General features: G+C 58.6%; 2 protein-coding genes across 17 annotated transcripts in view; one reads left to right on the top strand and one right to left on the bottom strand.

Moving 5' to 3' along the window:
• The window catches only part of IFT140 (intraflagellar transport 140), a 188,689-nt gene that overhangs the window by 157,908 nt on the left and 15,069 nt on the right, over nt 1-15,712 (top strand). The gene's annotated exons all lie outside the window — the stretch shown is intronic.
• On the bottom strand, nt 82-14,090 carry TMEM204 (transmembrane protein 204). The gene is made up of 3 exons (XM_004270335.4): nt 13,237-14,090; nt 8,417-8,572; nt 82-828 (listed from the first exon to the last, which is right to left on the bottom strand). Exons 1-3 carry the CDS (start codon nt 13,511-13,513, stop codon nt 584-586), a joined length of 678 nt encoding a protein of 225 aa, XP_004270383.1. The 5' UTR covers nt 13,514-14,090; the 3' UTR covers nt 82-583.

Below are 15,712 nucleotides of genomic sequence, written 5' to 3'. Positions count from 1 at the left end.
CCTCTGACTGCTGACCCACAAAGCTACAGAAGAATAAGCTATATTCCTTCACCACGTGGCAGTGTAATGGATAAACACAAGTTTTAAACCGTGGTAAGAGGTTTGTGTTTTATTTTAACTTAGGAAGATAATCAGGAGTAAATGGACATCACTAACACAGTCCTGTTGTAAAGCCGTAACCATCTGACTGTAAATTCTGAGTCCCTGGAGGAAGATCACGGACAGTTCAGAACTATTCCCTGTGTTCTGCTTTATCAAAGTAAATATGACCCAGGACGCCCCTCTTGGCAGATACAGAATAAATTACTCCTGGGCCAGGGCAGAGAGCGAGGTGGCTGCCATCCCGGACGTGCCTCTCCGGAGCTGGTCTCCAGGACAGGACGTGCGCGAGCGTGAAGTGGGCCGTGGCGGGGTTGGGGGGGTGGGGGTGGGACGCAGCCAGTATGTGGTCACGCCCTGTGTTCGTGTATAACGTAGTGAATGCGTGTCATACATGTGCTCTCATGGGAAGCCGCGCAGGCAGCGCCCTGCTTCTCAGATGGTCCCTGCGGTGGACGGAGCCCCGAGCGGCCTCCCGCCGCCCTCAGCACGGCGACTCCACGTAGTCATTGTCCAGCCCGCGGCGGAAGCGTGCAGTCAGGGAGCGGCTGATGACGATGACGCGGGGGGCCATGCAGTCCTCCCTCCTGTGCAGGACGTTCCAGATGAGCATGGCCGCAGCCAGGGTGGCCAGCAGGCAGGCCCCGATGTTCAGGTAGCAAGACCAGGACAGGTTGGTGTACGGGCCGATTCTGTAGAACGTCACCAGCCCGATGACCAGAACAAAACCTGCAGACGAAGGACAGGGTGAGACAGGGAGCGGGGGAGGCCGCGGGTCCAGCCGTGGGGCCGCTCCCGCTTCTCCTCCCACCCAACCCTGTCCTCCTGGGGCTGAGAGCCCAGCTCCACTCGGTGCTGGTGCCTTGGGGTCAAGCTGAATTTTATGGGACTTTTGGGTCTGGTGGCTGCTGCGGGGGCTGTCTGCTCAATCCTGACCCTGGATGGTCATAGGGGCTCACGTGCTTCCTGTGACCTGGCAGGTGTCAGGCCACTTCCTTGGCCGCCCTCCCCATGGAGGTGACACTAACACCCACTTCCCCACCCCGAACAGTCCAGCGGTAACTCCGTGGAAGGTCCGCTCTGGCTTATAAACGCCTAATTCATTCAAAGTGAAAGCAAACGCAGATATTTTCTAAGTCTTACCTGGAAACAACTCAGATTTGTATTTAACTTAGTTTGAATTCCTGTTTTTAAGAGTTTTCTTATTCTTAGTGTTTGCTTCCAGAGGAAATATTTTCTTTCAAAACCTGAGACGGCGGAGGGCCTGCACATTCGGGGTGGGGGGAGTGGGGGGGGAGCTGAACTGTGGCTGAATAGACTCGGCTGGTTCTAGAATGTCCCCCTCACCCACCCGGTCCCCTGCGGGTCTCCCTCCGTCCCCTCCTCTCTCCAGGTGACACGGGGGGGTCCAGGACTGTGCACAGCGTCCTGTGTGGACTCAGTTAAGTCGGCCATGTCCCCTCTCGGTCAGCTGTTAATACCGTCACATCGTCATTTCCATAGTTGTATCTTTAAGGAGCTCCAAAGACTTGATTTTATTAGTTCTTACAATAGGAAAACCAGGATTTCGCACCCAAGATCTGTCAGCTAGGCTAACAGGGCACTGAATCTGGGCTGGAACCCCTGATGGCTGGGACGGGGCAGAGGCCTCGCTCCCATCGCCCCATCCCACCCCGTCCTTCTGAGTCTTGTTGAAAGAAGGCACAACAAGCTCCCTGGCTGGCAAAAAATGCCCAAAGACATAGTGAACACAAGGGAACACATAAAGTACTTTCATTTGCATTACACAAAACGCAGGTCCTAACTCCTTCCCTCACTAACGCAAAACTCGGGTGGCACAAAATCATGGGCAGAGGATGTATGTACTCCTAGCTGGGAGAGAGGAATGCCAGAAGTTTCTTTTTGCCAGTGTGCATGACAAACAGAATTAGTTATTTTTAACAGAAAGGAAGTATCGAGAAGCTTTCCATGTATAAAAAGCTCCACAAAATACCATAGAGAATTAGCACAGGGATTAGTCACCATCACCATTGTTTAGGACACGACCGGGGCAGTTAAATGTTTAATTCATACTTTCTGGAAGGCGCAGAAATGCTTCCAGAATGCTTGTGTTTCTAGAAAACTCCAGCCTGTGCCCCAGCACTAAGTCATGACACAGCTATTAGAATCGTCAGCGGGCATCACTGCTGCCCTTTGCTCCGGGGCCACACCAGGTCATACATGATCTGGTTTCCTGAGGAAAGCCAGGAGGCCACAGGGAGTGGGGGACCAGCATGAACAGATGTGCAGATGTCACAGTGCAGGGCAGGTGGAGGGGCTGCAGCGGGCAGTTCGGCCTGGCCAGAGCCCAGGGCAGGAGACGAGACAAGTCCAGGAGGGGCTGGGAGTCCTGTCTGGACCACGCTGGGCCCCCGAGGGCCTTTGTCCTCCTCAGGCATGTTGGGTTCCAAGAAATTGACTCACCCTGGTCACCACAGCAGAGGGTGGGGCTCCCTGGGCCACCTAGCCAAGGGGTTTGATGATCTCGGGGGAGTGGGGTCAGAGGAGCAACAGGCCACATGGACCAGCCTCCTGGCCTCAGCACAGATCTGCAGCGTCGTCCATCAGAAGGGAACAGGCGAAGGAACTGGGCTTCCGCACAGCCTCCAGGGCCATCGGCTATCTGACATGGGGTTGGTTTGCGTCACTGAGAACAGAAGACCTTGAATTTACTGCAAGGCCGTCCAGTGGAGACTTGGGAATTGTGAGACCCCGACCTGGACAGGGCCTGACTGAGGAAAGCACGGGACATGCCAGCAGGGCACACACGTGGCCCTGGGACCCGCGACCCACTCCCAGGACTGCGCCCGAATGAGACCCTGCTTGTCACAGGTCACAGGAAACATGACCGGGACCCCACATCAGAGCATCTGAAATGCGCGTCCTTGGAGACGAGGTGCTGGGCCACGGGCCACGGGCCACGGGGGAGACACAGCTGCTCTGTGCTCGGTTCAGACAGGCCCAGCCAACGGGCGGCCACCACTGACCGGGGCGGGAGGCAGCGCACATGGGCTTCTCGGTGTCACTTGTGTGTCTCCTGAGTCCTTTGTACATAAGGTTCATAGTAAGGCAGTTAGAATATTCTAACTTTACAGTCTTCTATTAACAAGCACTTCCTAAAGCGTGTCACGACTCTGGCCACGTGCCTCTCGTTGCCACATTCCCACGGCTGCGCTGGTCGCCCTGTGGAGGCCGTAGAGGACACGCTTTAGCGTCTCCTGGCCCTCAAGACACGCCTGGCCTTGAGTCTTCTCACGCTGCGTGCTGGTCCCCCTGCCTTTCCTGGCACCACCATCCTGAGCTCCATCTGCCTGGTGGGAGGGCGCCTCCCGTCCTCCTGTCCTGGCCCCTGAGCGCTCAGTTGGGCAGTCACCCACCTGTTGATCCAGGCGCCCCTGTTTAGGATGAGGGCTGTGGGGGTGAGGGTGGGGGAGGCGCTGCTCCCTTCAGGTGGGGAACACCCACCCACTTGCCAGCGTCAGGGCTACTATGGTTCTTAAGATCACATCGTCCGTTTTTTTGGAAACGGGGCAGGCTGTTGCTTTGTTGCCGTTTTACTCAGCTTATTAACTTCCTCCGTATGTTCAGCTGTACGGCCTACAATGGAGAAGACTCTTTCTTATGTCACAAGATGAAAGAAGTATGAATTCACATGTGAACAGACAGCCGGGCACAGCCGGGCACAGCCACCCACGTCTGCAAAACCAGCAGGAAGAGTGGTGGGGGTGACAGGCTGGGGGAGCGCGGAGCCTCTTGGAGGGACTTTTTTTTTTTTTTTTTTGCGGTACGCGGGCCTCTCACTGTTGTGGCCTCTCCCGTTGCGGAGCACAGGCTCCAGACGCGCAGGCTCAGCGGCTATGGCTCACGGGCCCAGCTGCTCCGCAGCATGTGGGATCTTCCCGGACCGGGGCACGAACCCGTGTCCCCTGCATCGGCAGGCGGACTCTCAACCACTGCGCGACCAGGGAAGCCCTTTTGCTTTATCTTAGTTCAACTTGGAACACGTACAGTCAAAGAAGGGATATGCTTCCCTAACATAAAAAAAAATACATTTATTCCTGCAGTAGGAAAATACAAAGAACTGACTGGAACAGTGGGCCCAGGGGCTGGGCCGTGGGTGGATGTCACACTGGGGCTGGCTCAGGGACACGTGGACTCTGCCCTGGGCCAGTGGGGGCGGTGTGGCCTGAGCAGATGCATGGGATGTGGGGACCAAGCGTGTGCCACGCGGCAATGGCGGAAAGCCACAGAGACGCAGAGAGGTAACGGCTGCCTGCGCTGGCCGTGTGGGCACATCCTCCTGAAATCAAACTGGCCTTTTACTTTGATAAGTTTCTCTCGCCACCGCCAGCCTGAAGTGCAGTTTCTCCATTCTCCTGACGTTCAGGTCCCCTTTCTCCTGAATTTTTCAGTGACATCGCTGTTTCTACAGAAACGAATCTAAGGGGAGAGTTTTTAGCAAATGCACGGACTTCTGCACGTGGAGTCAATTCAGTCCTCATGAACTTGTTGTTTCCAAAGCAAATAGTCCCTTTCTGTGAGCCGGCGGCTGTGGCGCTGTGGTTCACAGCGCCCTCTCCTCTATTCCTTCCTGCCGGCTTCCCAGGGCTCCACTGGCGGTCACAGGCCTTCCTCTGGAGTGGCCATCAAGCACACGCAGGGCCCACAGGTGGGAAGACCATGTGGCTGAGCCCTGAGCCCTCAAGCATCACACCTGCCTCAGCATCCACAGGGCAGCGCTGGCCAAGGCCCTGGAACATGTACAGAGCACTCGAGGCTCAGCTGTGAGCAGCAGAAGGTGGGGACAAGTGCCTCCCCCTTAGGGAGAGAGTCTAGGGAAGGAGAAGGTGACACTCTCCCCAGGGTGCGGGGGCAGGACTGGGCTTGGGAAGTGGGCTCAGAAGACAGGAAAGCGAAGTGTCTGGCCCAAGCCAAGTGCTGCTTTATAGTAAAGCACAGAAAGTGGTACGTTCCTATGAGCAGGTTTGCAAGAACAGCATGATCTCCACCAGCTCACAAGTTGACAAGACAGACACCGTGCATCACCCCGACTGACCTTTGGGACGATAAAGTCAGCCTTCTCACGGCGCGGAGTAAGCGGCCCTTAGGGTGTAAGTTTTTCATCATAAGAAAAAGTCTTAGGATTTCCAGAAGTGGAGAGAGAAAGCCTGCAGATGTGAAGCCCACAAGGTCCACGAAATGCCGCTCTTGAAATCGTCCTGCTGGGTCTGAGGGGGGGTGGGCCAGGCTGGGGCTGGTGGACAGCTGCTGTGACCCCAGCGAACACAGTGCTTTCACAGGGTGTTCAGCTTATGGGTGGGGGTGGAATAAGGGACTGAAAGGACTTTTTTCAACTTTAAGGTAAATTAAAATCACACTCGGAAAATTCTGCAAAGAAATTGCAAACTATTGCATGCGGTGGCCTGAGTTCAGTAGAGCAAACCCGGTGAAACGGCTGGTAGTCACGCTGTTGCCCTGCAAGAGCAGCGTTTCCTGGGTTCTCCCTGGTGTCTGGGACAGCGTCCTTTGGAGCCACAGCCCTGAGAAGCGGGGGCCGCCCTTTCACAGACCCGGGCTGGGCATCACGCAAGCATGGTGGAAACGGCCAGAAACGGCCGTGGGATGAATGGGCAAGCGGCCGGCCTCCTGTCTCCTCCCGCTGGGGTGTTGCTCTCCGGCTGGTCCCGGCCTCCCGGGGAATCCGTGTGCTTCCCCCCTTCATGAGCACCTCTCTCCCCCCGCCCACCCTCTGGCCCCAGCACTGGGGACTCAAGGTTCCCTTGCATAACAGGTACCAGCAGGCATTTCCCCCTCCTGGGACAGGATATCCTGGCGCCCTTCAGTCTCTCCCTGACTGTTTAAAACAGACCAGAGCACAGGAAAAAACCTAACTCTAAAATTAGCAGTGTGATAGAAGAAAGGCACAGAGCTATGTTCTGTACTGTTTGTCAATGAAACAAGTCTAAACAGGGCCAAATGCATTTCCTTTTTGGGCACAGCAGACCCACTGGGGGTAACCGTCGGACACCACGGGGAGAGGGGGCCTGCGGAGGCAGAGGGACCATCTGAAGTGCCACAGGTGCTGCTCGGGGCTTCTGGCTTTTTCCGTGGGCCTCTGCCTGTCTGATGGTTTTTGGACAGAACCTGGTCCAACCTTTCCAGAGGCTGTGCTGGCCTGGAAATACTCAGGAAAGCAGCATGTGCCCCCAGCCCCCACTTGGCCAGGACAGCCCCTGACCCCCAGACCTTTGGCAGTGCCCCCCAACCCCCACCGACTGATGCAAGACAGTTTGATTTTAGTTAATGGGGGTTCCCCTGTTTCCATTTTTTTGTTGTGTTATTTGGAAACAATATTTTGTTCTGAAACAAGAGTTTACAGAAAGTAAGACGTCAGTTTTGACACCAAACCCACAATATTTTTTCTAATAATTCTGAATAAGTGTCTCAAAGAAGTTTCTTAAGAAATGCAATGACAGATTTGATCATCCTGCTAGGAGGAGTTACTTTCAGAATCAAGAGCTGTTACTTTTATTCCTTTAATGCCACTAAAATATCTGTTTCTAATCCAGCTTTTCCAATCACGTTGCAAAATCTTCCACTTCCTTCTTGAAGGGATGGAATTTCAGATGATCCCACGTGAGAGAGGTGGGTGGTTTCAGTGAGGCGAGGAAACTGCTTGATTTACAGCCCTAAGGTCAGCAGAGGGCAGGTGGGTGATTTTCCTACATGTGTGGCATTGGAATGTCCGTGTTTTTCCTCACAGTCCTAGAGGAGGGAGGAGGTGGAGGTCTGAGGTCCCGCTTCATGTACCTGGTTAACTCTCAGAATTGCCCCAGGCAGGGTGGGCATTACCCCATTTTGCAGTTGGGTGAACTGAGGTGTGGCTTTGCCCCGTTCACATGGCTGGTAAGCCGTAGGGCCGGACACAGTTCTGTTCTCCTGACATCAAAGCCTGCGCTCTTTCCTAGGCCTTGGCGACGCCCTCCGTCCTGCCCGGCCACAGGGAAGTGACTGGCCTTCTGTGAACAGGGCCTGTTTCCGAGTCCCACCCGGCACTTTCCAGCACGAGTGCTGCCAGCCTGTCAGCTGCATTCTGGAAATTGTGTTTCTCCAGGACGATGAGGGCCAGGATCCATTATTCCCCAAGTGATTCACTCGTATTTCCTGCCGTTCCTCCCGCCGCGTGTGTTGAAACTGCACCCTCATGGTTGGGACACTGCCTTCTCCACCGAGCTGGAGAGGCAGGCGGTGGGCTGGTGATGTCCTGGCCCTTCCTCTGTCCCATCAGCCACCCATCTGACCTTCCCCATAGGCAGCAGGAAACCTGAGCTCCCAGGTTCCTGTGATCATTAAACCTGGGCCAGTGAGGCAGGCAGAGGGAGAGGGGAAACCAGCACAGACGCCCCTCCGCTCTCTGGGGTGCCGGGTGGACGCTTTGGGGCTTCCGTGGTCATTGTGCAGAGCCTCCTGGAACAGTTCCATTGATCATCCACGGCGCTGCTGCACTCGCCCTGTGAAGACTACAGTGTGCCCAGGCCCTGCCCCATTTCAGCCTGCAGTCGCCCCCAGAGGCCGAGGTGGCTTCTGGATTGTTTGCTGATGGCCAAAGCCTCGCTGCTCTCCTCCACACTGCCCCCATCACGCTTTTCTGGCCCTAGTGTTGCATGTGCGTCCCTGTGTGCTTGGCGGGGTCCTCCACGCTTTGTCTGTGCTTCTTACAGGAGGGCCCTGCTCACCCCAGCCGGGCCCCAGGAAGCTGCATTTATAACCGAGCATGCAGGTCGCCGGCTGGGAACCATGTGTGCCCAGAACTCCCCGTCTGCTAACCGTTAGCCAGGAAGGCCATGGAGGCAGGCAAGGGGTCAGAAGGGCGCCCCCCTCTGCCCATGTGCCCAAGTGCCTGCAGCAGGCTGCTGCACCCTCATGGGAGGAGCGTGAACCCAGGCTGCCTGCCACACAGGCTACAGAGGGGCAAAGAAAACACCAGATGCCGAAGACTTTGGAAAGCAAAGCAGGTCACCGTGAGCCTCGGCACCTTGTCTTAGATGGGAAGGGCCAGGAGGCCTTGAGCAAACAGACAGAAACCCATCTGGTTGCACCTCAGTGCTCCGCCCCTGTGTGTATTTCTGTTTTGCTGCTGCCCACAGTGACGGGTGGGGTGGGAGCGTGACCCACAGGGGTCACCATGACTTTAGAAGCCACAGCCAACCTGCCAGCCCTGACAGGAGCTGGGGATGCGGCTGCTCAGCCTGGCCGGGACCCGGGTGAGGATACTTACTTGCCAGCTGGAACGCAGCGGCCATGGCCTCCTCCCAGCACTGGGAATCGGGTGACATCAGGGGCAGGCCCGTCAGCCCCAAGACGAAGGTGAGCTGGCCTGCGGCAAGTGCCGCCGTGGCCACCAGGTTGCAGGCTCGCATCATGTCGAACTGCACTGTGAGGGGCCGGAGGGAGAGAAGCAGGCGGTCAGCACGGGCGAGACCGCTCGAGACTGGGCTGCCTGCCCCTCCCGGGACTCCTCCCTCCGTCTCAGCGAGTCTCACCACTCCCTTCCCAGCCCCCACCTGCCCCTGGTCCCTGAGCAAGGCATTTGGAGGCTGTGCACACAGGGCAGAAGGAGGATGGGGCAGCCCAATGCTTGGACTGCAAAGGTGGGGGCCATGGAGGTGTCATCAAGAGGCCATCAGGGGAGCCAATTTTCCCACCCATGTGCTGGAGGGCAAAGCCATCCACCGTGAAGTCAGGCCCCTTCCCTGTGGTCCTTCCATGCTGTAAAAGTGCCCCCCGCCCCCCAGGCTTCAAGTGCAGCACTGTCTGATTCATGCTCTGCGGGTAGGTGGCATTCACATTTAGCGCTTGTGGAGTCCAGAGTCTCGTGGGGGCGTTGTGCCGCTTCCTGCCACGGAGGGTCAGCTCCTCCTGCCCAGGGGTCTCGACCTGCTGCTTCCCGCTGGCCTCCCTCCTGCTGTCCGGAGCTTGAGGGGTTTCACCCTTCCCAGATCCCAGGCCTGGCTCTGGACTGTGGTGCAGGAGCCTCGGGCTGCTGCGAAGTCAGAGCAGCCCTGAGGGTGGAGGGGCAGAGGGCTTCTGGAAGGAGAGCCTGGCACTGAGGGCCAAGGAGCATTCCCAGGCAGACAGATGGACGGACGGCGCCTCTGCCAGGGCTTGACGCTGCCTGTGACACTCTCGCCTGCTCCTTGCGCGGCCGCACATGCTCCGTGGACCTCACTGCCGGGTGACCGAGCGCTCATGTTCTGGGTTCTGTAGTCTTCAAAGTTACCACAAAGCATAGCTGCAGTCGCTGGGAACCCTGACCCTTTAAAACTCAGGGAGACGAGGAGCCGGGGGTGGGCGGTGCAGCCTGGTGAGCGCAGGGCTTCTGGCAGTGGTGTGGCAGCAGCTCCGGAGCAACTCGAAGAAAGGACAGAGGCTGGGCCGGAGAACAAAGTGGGCTCCCCGCACACAGGCTCAGACCCCTCCTCTCCCCCAAGGCTGGGGCGGCAGGGCTGCTAGCGCTCGAGATTTACAGAAACCTTCCTGGCTGCTCATGAGGTCTCGCGTCCCCGTGACCACACATGGGAGCAGGAGGACACGCGGCTCCTCTGTCAGCACGGGGGTCCAGTTACTCGGGCCACAGACTCTGGAACACCAGCTGGCTTCCCATGGAGGCTGCTGTTCATCACACTCTTCCTGCCTTTTTCACGCTGTTTTCTTTGCAACAATTTTTACCCTTCAAACGCCCGTACAGAAGGTCCTGCTACTCTAAGAGGTCATAGAGTTTGGAAGTGGAGGTGGCCTCAGAGATGAGGGCTGTTAAAACGTGATGGGTGTTCACAACACAGGGCAGAACCTGGATCCATTCTGGGCCGAGGAATGTCCTTCCGGTTCCGGGGCCCAGCCTCACAGGCAAGGAAAGACGTGCACCAACGGGCTGGCCATGCCGGGAGTGTCTGCGCTGCAGTGTGTTGGTGCTGGCACCACGAGGCCCTGCCCTCCCGGTGGCCCCAGCGGCTCTGAGCGCTCAGGCCCATGCCACACACCCTGGCAGCAATCCACCCTCCAAGCATTCGAGCTGGGCCGCTGCCTAGTACCCAGTTGCCCGAGGCTGTAAAGGCTGAGGTGGCGGACTCTCCCCTTGGCCATGCCCCCTTTCCCAGCCACCCAGAGGGGACCAGTCCTCACTAGCACCCACCAAGCCTGGACGTTTGACGGGTCCTCACACTTGCTGTGTGCACGGCCTGGGCAGCAGCACTGGGCTTTGAGGAGCCATGAGAACGTGGCTGTGAGTGTCTGCTGGCTGGACAGTCGCTGTGCCCCTTCCCACCCCAGTGCCCTGTGAGGCTGCCTCCCAGGAGACAGCAGCGGTCACCCCAGGAGATTTAATTACGTGTTTATTCACATCCCCCCTGGCTTCAGGGCAAGGACACAGGTGCCCGACAGAATACACAAAACTTAGAGAGATGAAAAGTGGCAGAGAGAACGGGGGCCAGAAAGCAAGACTGACCCCGTCCTGGGCTGTGAGGTACCTCCAGGCCCCCACCTGATGAGTAACAAAAAATCACAGCCACCGCACACGCCCAGTGAGCCAGCGTGGGGAAGGGCCTTGTCCTCGAGGACGGGACCTGGCGTGACATGGGGGCAGCTGGAGGGCCTGACCCAGGGTCGTCCCCTGACCCAGCATGCTCGGGACACCCTCACTAGAGCTTGTTACGTTGGGGGACGGTGGTGTTGGCCCAATGTGCCAAGTGGCTCTGGCTCAGCTCTGCGGGCTCTGCCAGGACTTGGGCACAGAGCCGGCAGGAGCATGGCTGCTGTCCCTGAGAGCTGCCCTGGCCACCTGCATCATGTCTGGAATTCTAGGGTGAAGCAACACGAGTCTCGCCCCCTCGGTACCCCCACACGGGGCTCGGGATGGACAGACGGAGGTGATTCCATGGTCGAGGCCACCCACTCCTTCTCCCTGTTCCTAGCCTGGCTGGAGGCTGGACCATCGGGGGCAAAGCCTGGGCTGAGGTTTTGCATGAGAGCTGATGAGACTGGGAGCTGGTTTGATTGAAGGGGGCAGCCCAGAAACCAGGCCAGAAGCCCCCAGCTCCGGAACCCCCGGGGCAGCAGTGCTCCGTCCCTGGGAGTTGGTGAGACATCTGCCAGCCCCTCTCCCTGGTCTCAGCCTCGTTCACGAGAAGCTCCAAAGACATTTCCCTTGTTCTGGGAAAACCTCTGATGCTCAGGGCATCATTAAAGGTCAGCTGCCACAAATGCCGTGTTAGGGCAGGAGGATGTTTTAAAAGTTGTTCAGGGGACTTATCAGGTGGTCAGGGAGGGACAGCAAACGAGGGCAGGTGAGCGGGGCGCTCGGGACATGCAGCAGGGTGGCTGTGCGGTCTGGAGGCAGAGAGCGTCCCGGCCTGTGTCTTCCTGGCCTGACCTGACCCGACGCGGCTCAACAAGAGGGCGGGGGGGACGGATGCCCGGAGGGGGCACCTGTGCGGCATTGGAGGCCTTGAGCCCAGGGCAGGGGCTGGGCTGACGTGGGGCCTCCCCCCGGGGTGGGGGGTTGCTCTGTGGCGGGGGGTGGGGGGCGTGCAGTGCACTTGTGGGGTGGGAGAGGCATGGCCTGCGCGGAGCCCACGCTAGAGCCCCAGTCACTGGCTTTCACTGCTCCTCAGGACAGACCTAGAGCCCAGAGGGACCAGTCTGACCGGCAGGTCACAGCGACCCAAGTTCAGCTGACCTACCCAGCCCCCCACAGGCCCCTGATCTGAGAGCTCACAGAAGCTCATTGATTCATTCAGGCTCTTCGCCCTTTTTTGTTTGTTTTGTTTTGTTTTTTTGCGGTACGTGGGCCTCTCACTGTTGTGGCCTCTCCCATTGCGGAGGACAGGCTCCGGACGCGCAGGCTCAGCGGCCATGGCTCATGGGCCCAGCCGCTCCGCGGCATGTGGGATCTTCCCGGACCGGGGCACAAACCCGTGTCCCCTGCATCGGCAGGCGGACTCTCAACCACTGTGCCACCAGGGAAGCCCCGCCCTTTTTAAGGGAGGTTGTGGCTCTCTGCTTGCAAAGGGTGGGGGCGGGCTGGCAAGCCAGCCACTCCCGATGAAAGACACCCCCAGGCTGTGCTGCGAGGGGGTCCACGTGCAAAGACGGGTTCACATCCCCTCGGGGACCTGAACGGAGCCACACGCCTCCTGCAGCCTCAGTCTCTTTGCCTGTGAAGTGGAGGCAACATCCCCCCACTCCCATTCCCTCGTGGGTCAGGATTCTGAGGGCCATCACGCCTGAGTTGAGTGAGGCGTGCCCTCTGGAGCAGCCAGCAGAGGCCTGGCCAGAGCCACGTTTTCCTAAGGACAAATGGTGTATTCAGAACAGGTGATGTGGTCTACATGTTAGACTCTTGTCTGCAGTTTTAAAGGGTCGTCACTGGGGAGACCTTTGCCCATCGGCTGCTGTTGCCATGTGTCTACACATTAGGTGACAAGCGTTTTCATATTTATGAACCTTCCTTCCCGTACACTCAAACCCTACCCCCCTTTCAAAGTCAAGTTCCCACCTTTCAGAGCTGTAATGGACCCTGTGCCGGATGTGACAAACCAGACAGGACCACTGGGCAGAAGGGAGCCAGGCCCCTGCTCGCAGGAGTCGGCTCTTCTCTGCCCTCTGAAGGCCATCAGTCTCCCAGTCTCTCCTGGGCATCCCACCTACAGGCGGTTCCTGGAGCGTCTCCCTCTATGCTGCCCACTGCATTAACGACCCTGACAACTGTGGAATGAAGTCCAAACCCAGCCGCATGTTTTTAAGCTTCTTGTTTATTTTACTCATTAACAATCTTTATTTTCCACCAGGAAAAACATATTTTCCTTGCTTTGGTTAATGTATCCGTACTGTAGCTATGCATGACGGCAGAGAGAAAGCCCCCTCCTGCACAGGAAGAATTCTGTACCAAAGGGGCCGGAGCAGGGTGGGCTTGGAGCTTGGGGCTCGCTTGGGTCCCCAAGAGCCAAGGTTGCCCCTGTGAGCAGAGCACCCATCACCCGTCAGCAGATGTGCCTGCATCCACAGCCGCTTTAAAGGAGGAAGGAAAATAAGCAGACTTACGTTTGACGGTGCCTCGCGACTCCTGGAAGCCCGCCGCCTCGGAGCCCCAGCCCAGGGCCTCGCAGTCCCGCGCGTCCGCCTGCCCGGGCCTGGCCCCCGGGCTTGGCCCTCCCCTGGCCCTGTCCAGCCAGCAGGACCGCCACAGCCCCACGCTCCGCCTGCGCCCGTCCTCCAGCGTCTGGTACACCCAGTTGGGGGTGAAGGCCGCCGCGTTGTTGAGAATGAGAGAGACGAGGGCCACCAGCACGGCCGTGGCCACCACTTTCTGGACAGTCATTGCGGACTGCGGTGCCGTCCCCTTGTCGTGGAGAAAGTCCCAGTCCCAGTCGGTCAGCTGCTGTCACCAGGGGTGGCTAGAGGACATCACCGCTCATGCTTGGAGGTGTCAGGAAGGCCCATGCGACAGGTGCGGGGGCGCCCGCCTCGCGGCCCTCCTTACCCTCCTTCCTGCACCTGGAGCAGGGCCAGGCCTGAGCTGAAGCCTTCCGAGCTGCCCATCCCGGGGAGGAAGCAGGGGCACCAGCGAGAGTCCAGAGTCGTGAGCGCGCCGTCTTCCTGGGAGGAGGAGGAGGTGAAGAGAACAGAAATCACTTGCAAGGCAGGCAGCAACGCGGGGTGCCTGGGCCTCACTCTCAGGACCAGTGTGGAGCAGGGCTCTGAGCAGGGCCGCTGGGAGCAGCGCAAGTGAGCCACTGGGGCCTCCGCTGCCTGAGCCCCTTCCCGGTGCCTCCGCCACCCAACAGCTGGTCCTGGAAAGCAAACGGGTTGCTGCAGGGATGCGCGTGCGTGTGTGAGTGAGTGTGTGTGTGCCTCGCGCCTGCGTTTTCCCCCTGTCTCTCAGCAGAGAGGAAATGGTTGTTTTTGAGGCTGTTTTTGGTGAGCTGGAGGGCGTAGCCAACTGCAACAAATAGCAGCCAGACACTAACAGGATGTGTTTCCTGATAGGAAAGGCAGGGGGGCCTTCTTCTGGAGGCCTGCTCCGGGACCCTCCCCCGCCCTCCCCACCTTCCCTGAAAGTGGAGGCCAGGGATGCCGGCCTGGCAGGCCCACGGGCCCCGCTGTCTGTCTCGACCCGGTGGCTCGGGGCAGGCAGGGCGCTGGTGACCAGTCGCCCACCTTGGGGACTGGGCGTCCCCCAGCCATCGGTCACTCCCCCAGCATATGGGTGCCACGCACCCATAGGTGCGCAGCAGAGAAGGGCCAGTGTGGTGGGGAGGCCCCCTGGACTCCTCCACCTCCCAGCTGAGACCCTCACCCATACTTGGAGACCCGCCAGAACAGGCCATCGTCCTTGAGGTGCAAGAGGCTGGGTTCTGGACGAGCCGTGCACCCGGCGAGGCCTGAGGGCCTGGGCCCTGTCTGCTGCTGACGGGGTGTGTGTGGGCAGCAAGGGCCCAGGTCCTGCACTGGGTGCCCTGCCCTGTGTCGCATAAGCCGTCAGGCTGAGGGGCGCTCAGAGAGATAGTCATCTGCTCTGCTCAAATCCTCTGGGCTGCGACTCATTCAGCCTGGGCCTGTGCTGAAACCAAACTGGTCGGCCCTGGAAGTTCCCGCCCCAAGTTTACATTCCTAAAAGGCAGAGGGTCTTTGGAGAATCAAGGTTCTCAAGAAACATCTGTCCATCAGCTCCCGGAGGAATTTTATGTCCTTTGGATTTTTCCCACCAGAGCTTGTAGCAAACGTGTCAGCTGAGTTCTTGCCACTTTCCCTCTTCCCTCGGCTGTGCCAGAAGCGGGGTTGCCCCCCTGCTCCCCCTGCTCTCACTCCAGCCGCTCTGTGGGTGGGGAGGCATCTGGGGGTCTGTCAGCTCAGAAGACCCTGTGGGAGGGCACCCACTCTGAGGACTAGGGCTGGGGCTCCTGTGCACACAGTGCAGTAGATCGCCTCGAAAAGGAAGTTTTCCTCAAAGTTTCCATTAAAAGAGCGTTGATTTCCCTCCTTACTCATTAGAATCGCTTATCCTGAGCCAGTCTTTAAGTGGCTAATTTCCGTTGAAAAGCAAGCAGGGGGTTTCAGGAACTGTAGCCCCTGCTTTGCTTGTCCTGGGAACAGCCCTTGAGCCATCCAGCTCTCTCCCAGGCTGGGCGGGGAGCAGGCCGGGCCACCTGCTGGGGCTCCTATCGGACCAGCCCCCAGCCTCGGGCTTGGGTGGAGTGGACAGCTGGGCTGGGGAGGGGGAGGGTGGCCGGCCTGGGAGCAGACCTTGAGTCAGGATGACCGAGTCCTCCAAGGACCCCCTCATCCATCGTGTGCCACCCCAGGGGCCCTTCCTGTTCTCCGCGGTCCAGGTCTTTGGCCCTGTCAAGGCCTCCCCTGCTCCTTCACGCGGACCAGCAGCAGTGTTGTCTTAGAGCAGAGACACACAGGAGGTTTGGACACAGCGTGTGTGCCGCTTGGCGGGACGTGAAGCTGGGAGTAGTCAACCACTGCTCCGTCCCACCAGGGTCTCCACAGAGCAGCCCAAGAGGAGGGTCCT

Source organism: Orcinus orca, chromosome 16 (genome assembly GCF_937001465.1).
Source record: "Orcinus orca chromosome 16, mOrcOrc1.1, whole genome shotgun sequence".
Lineage (NCBI taxonomy): Eukaryota > Metazoa > Chordata > Mammalia > Artiodactyla > Delphinidae > Orcinus > Orcinus orca.
Note: the sequence above shows the minus strand (reverse complement) of the source record. Positions and strands in the feature narration are given on the sequence as shown.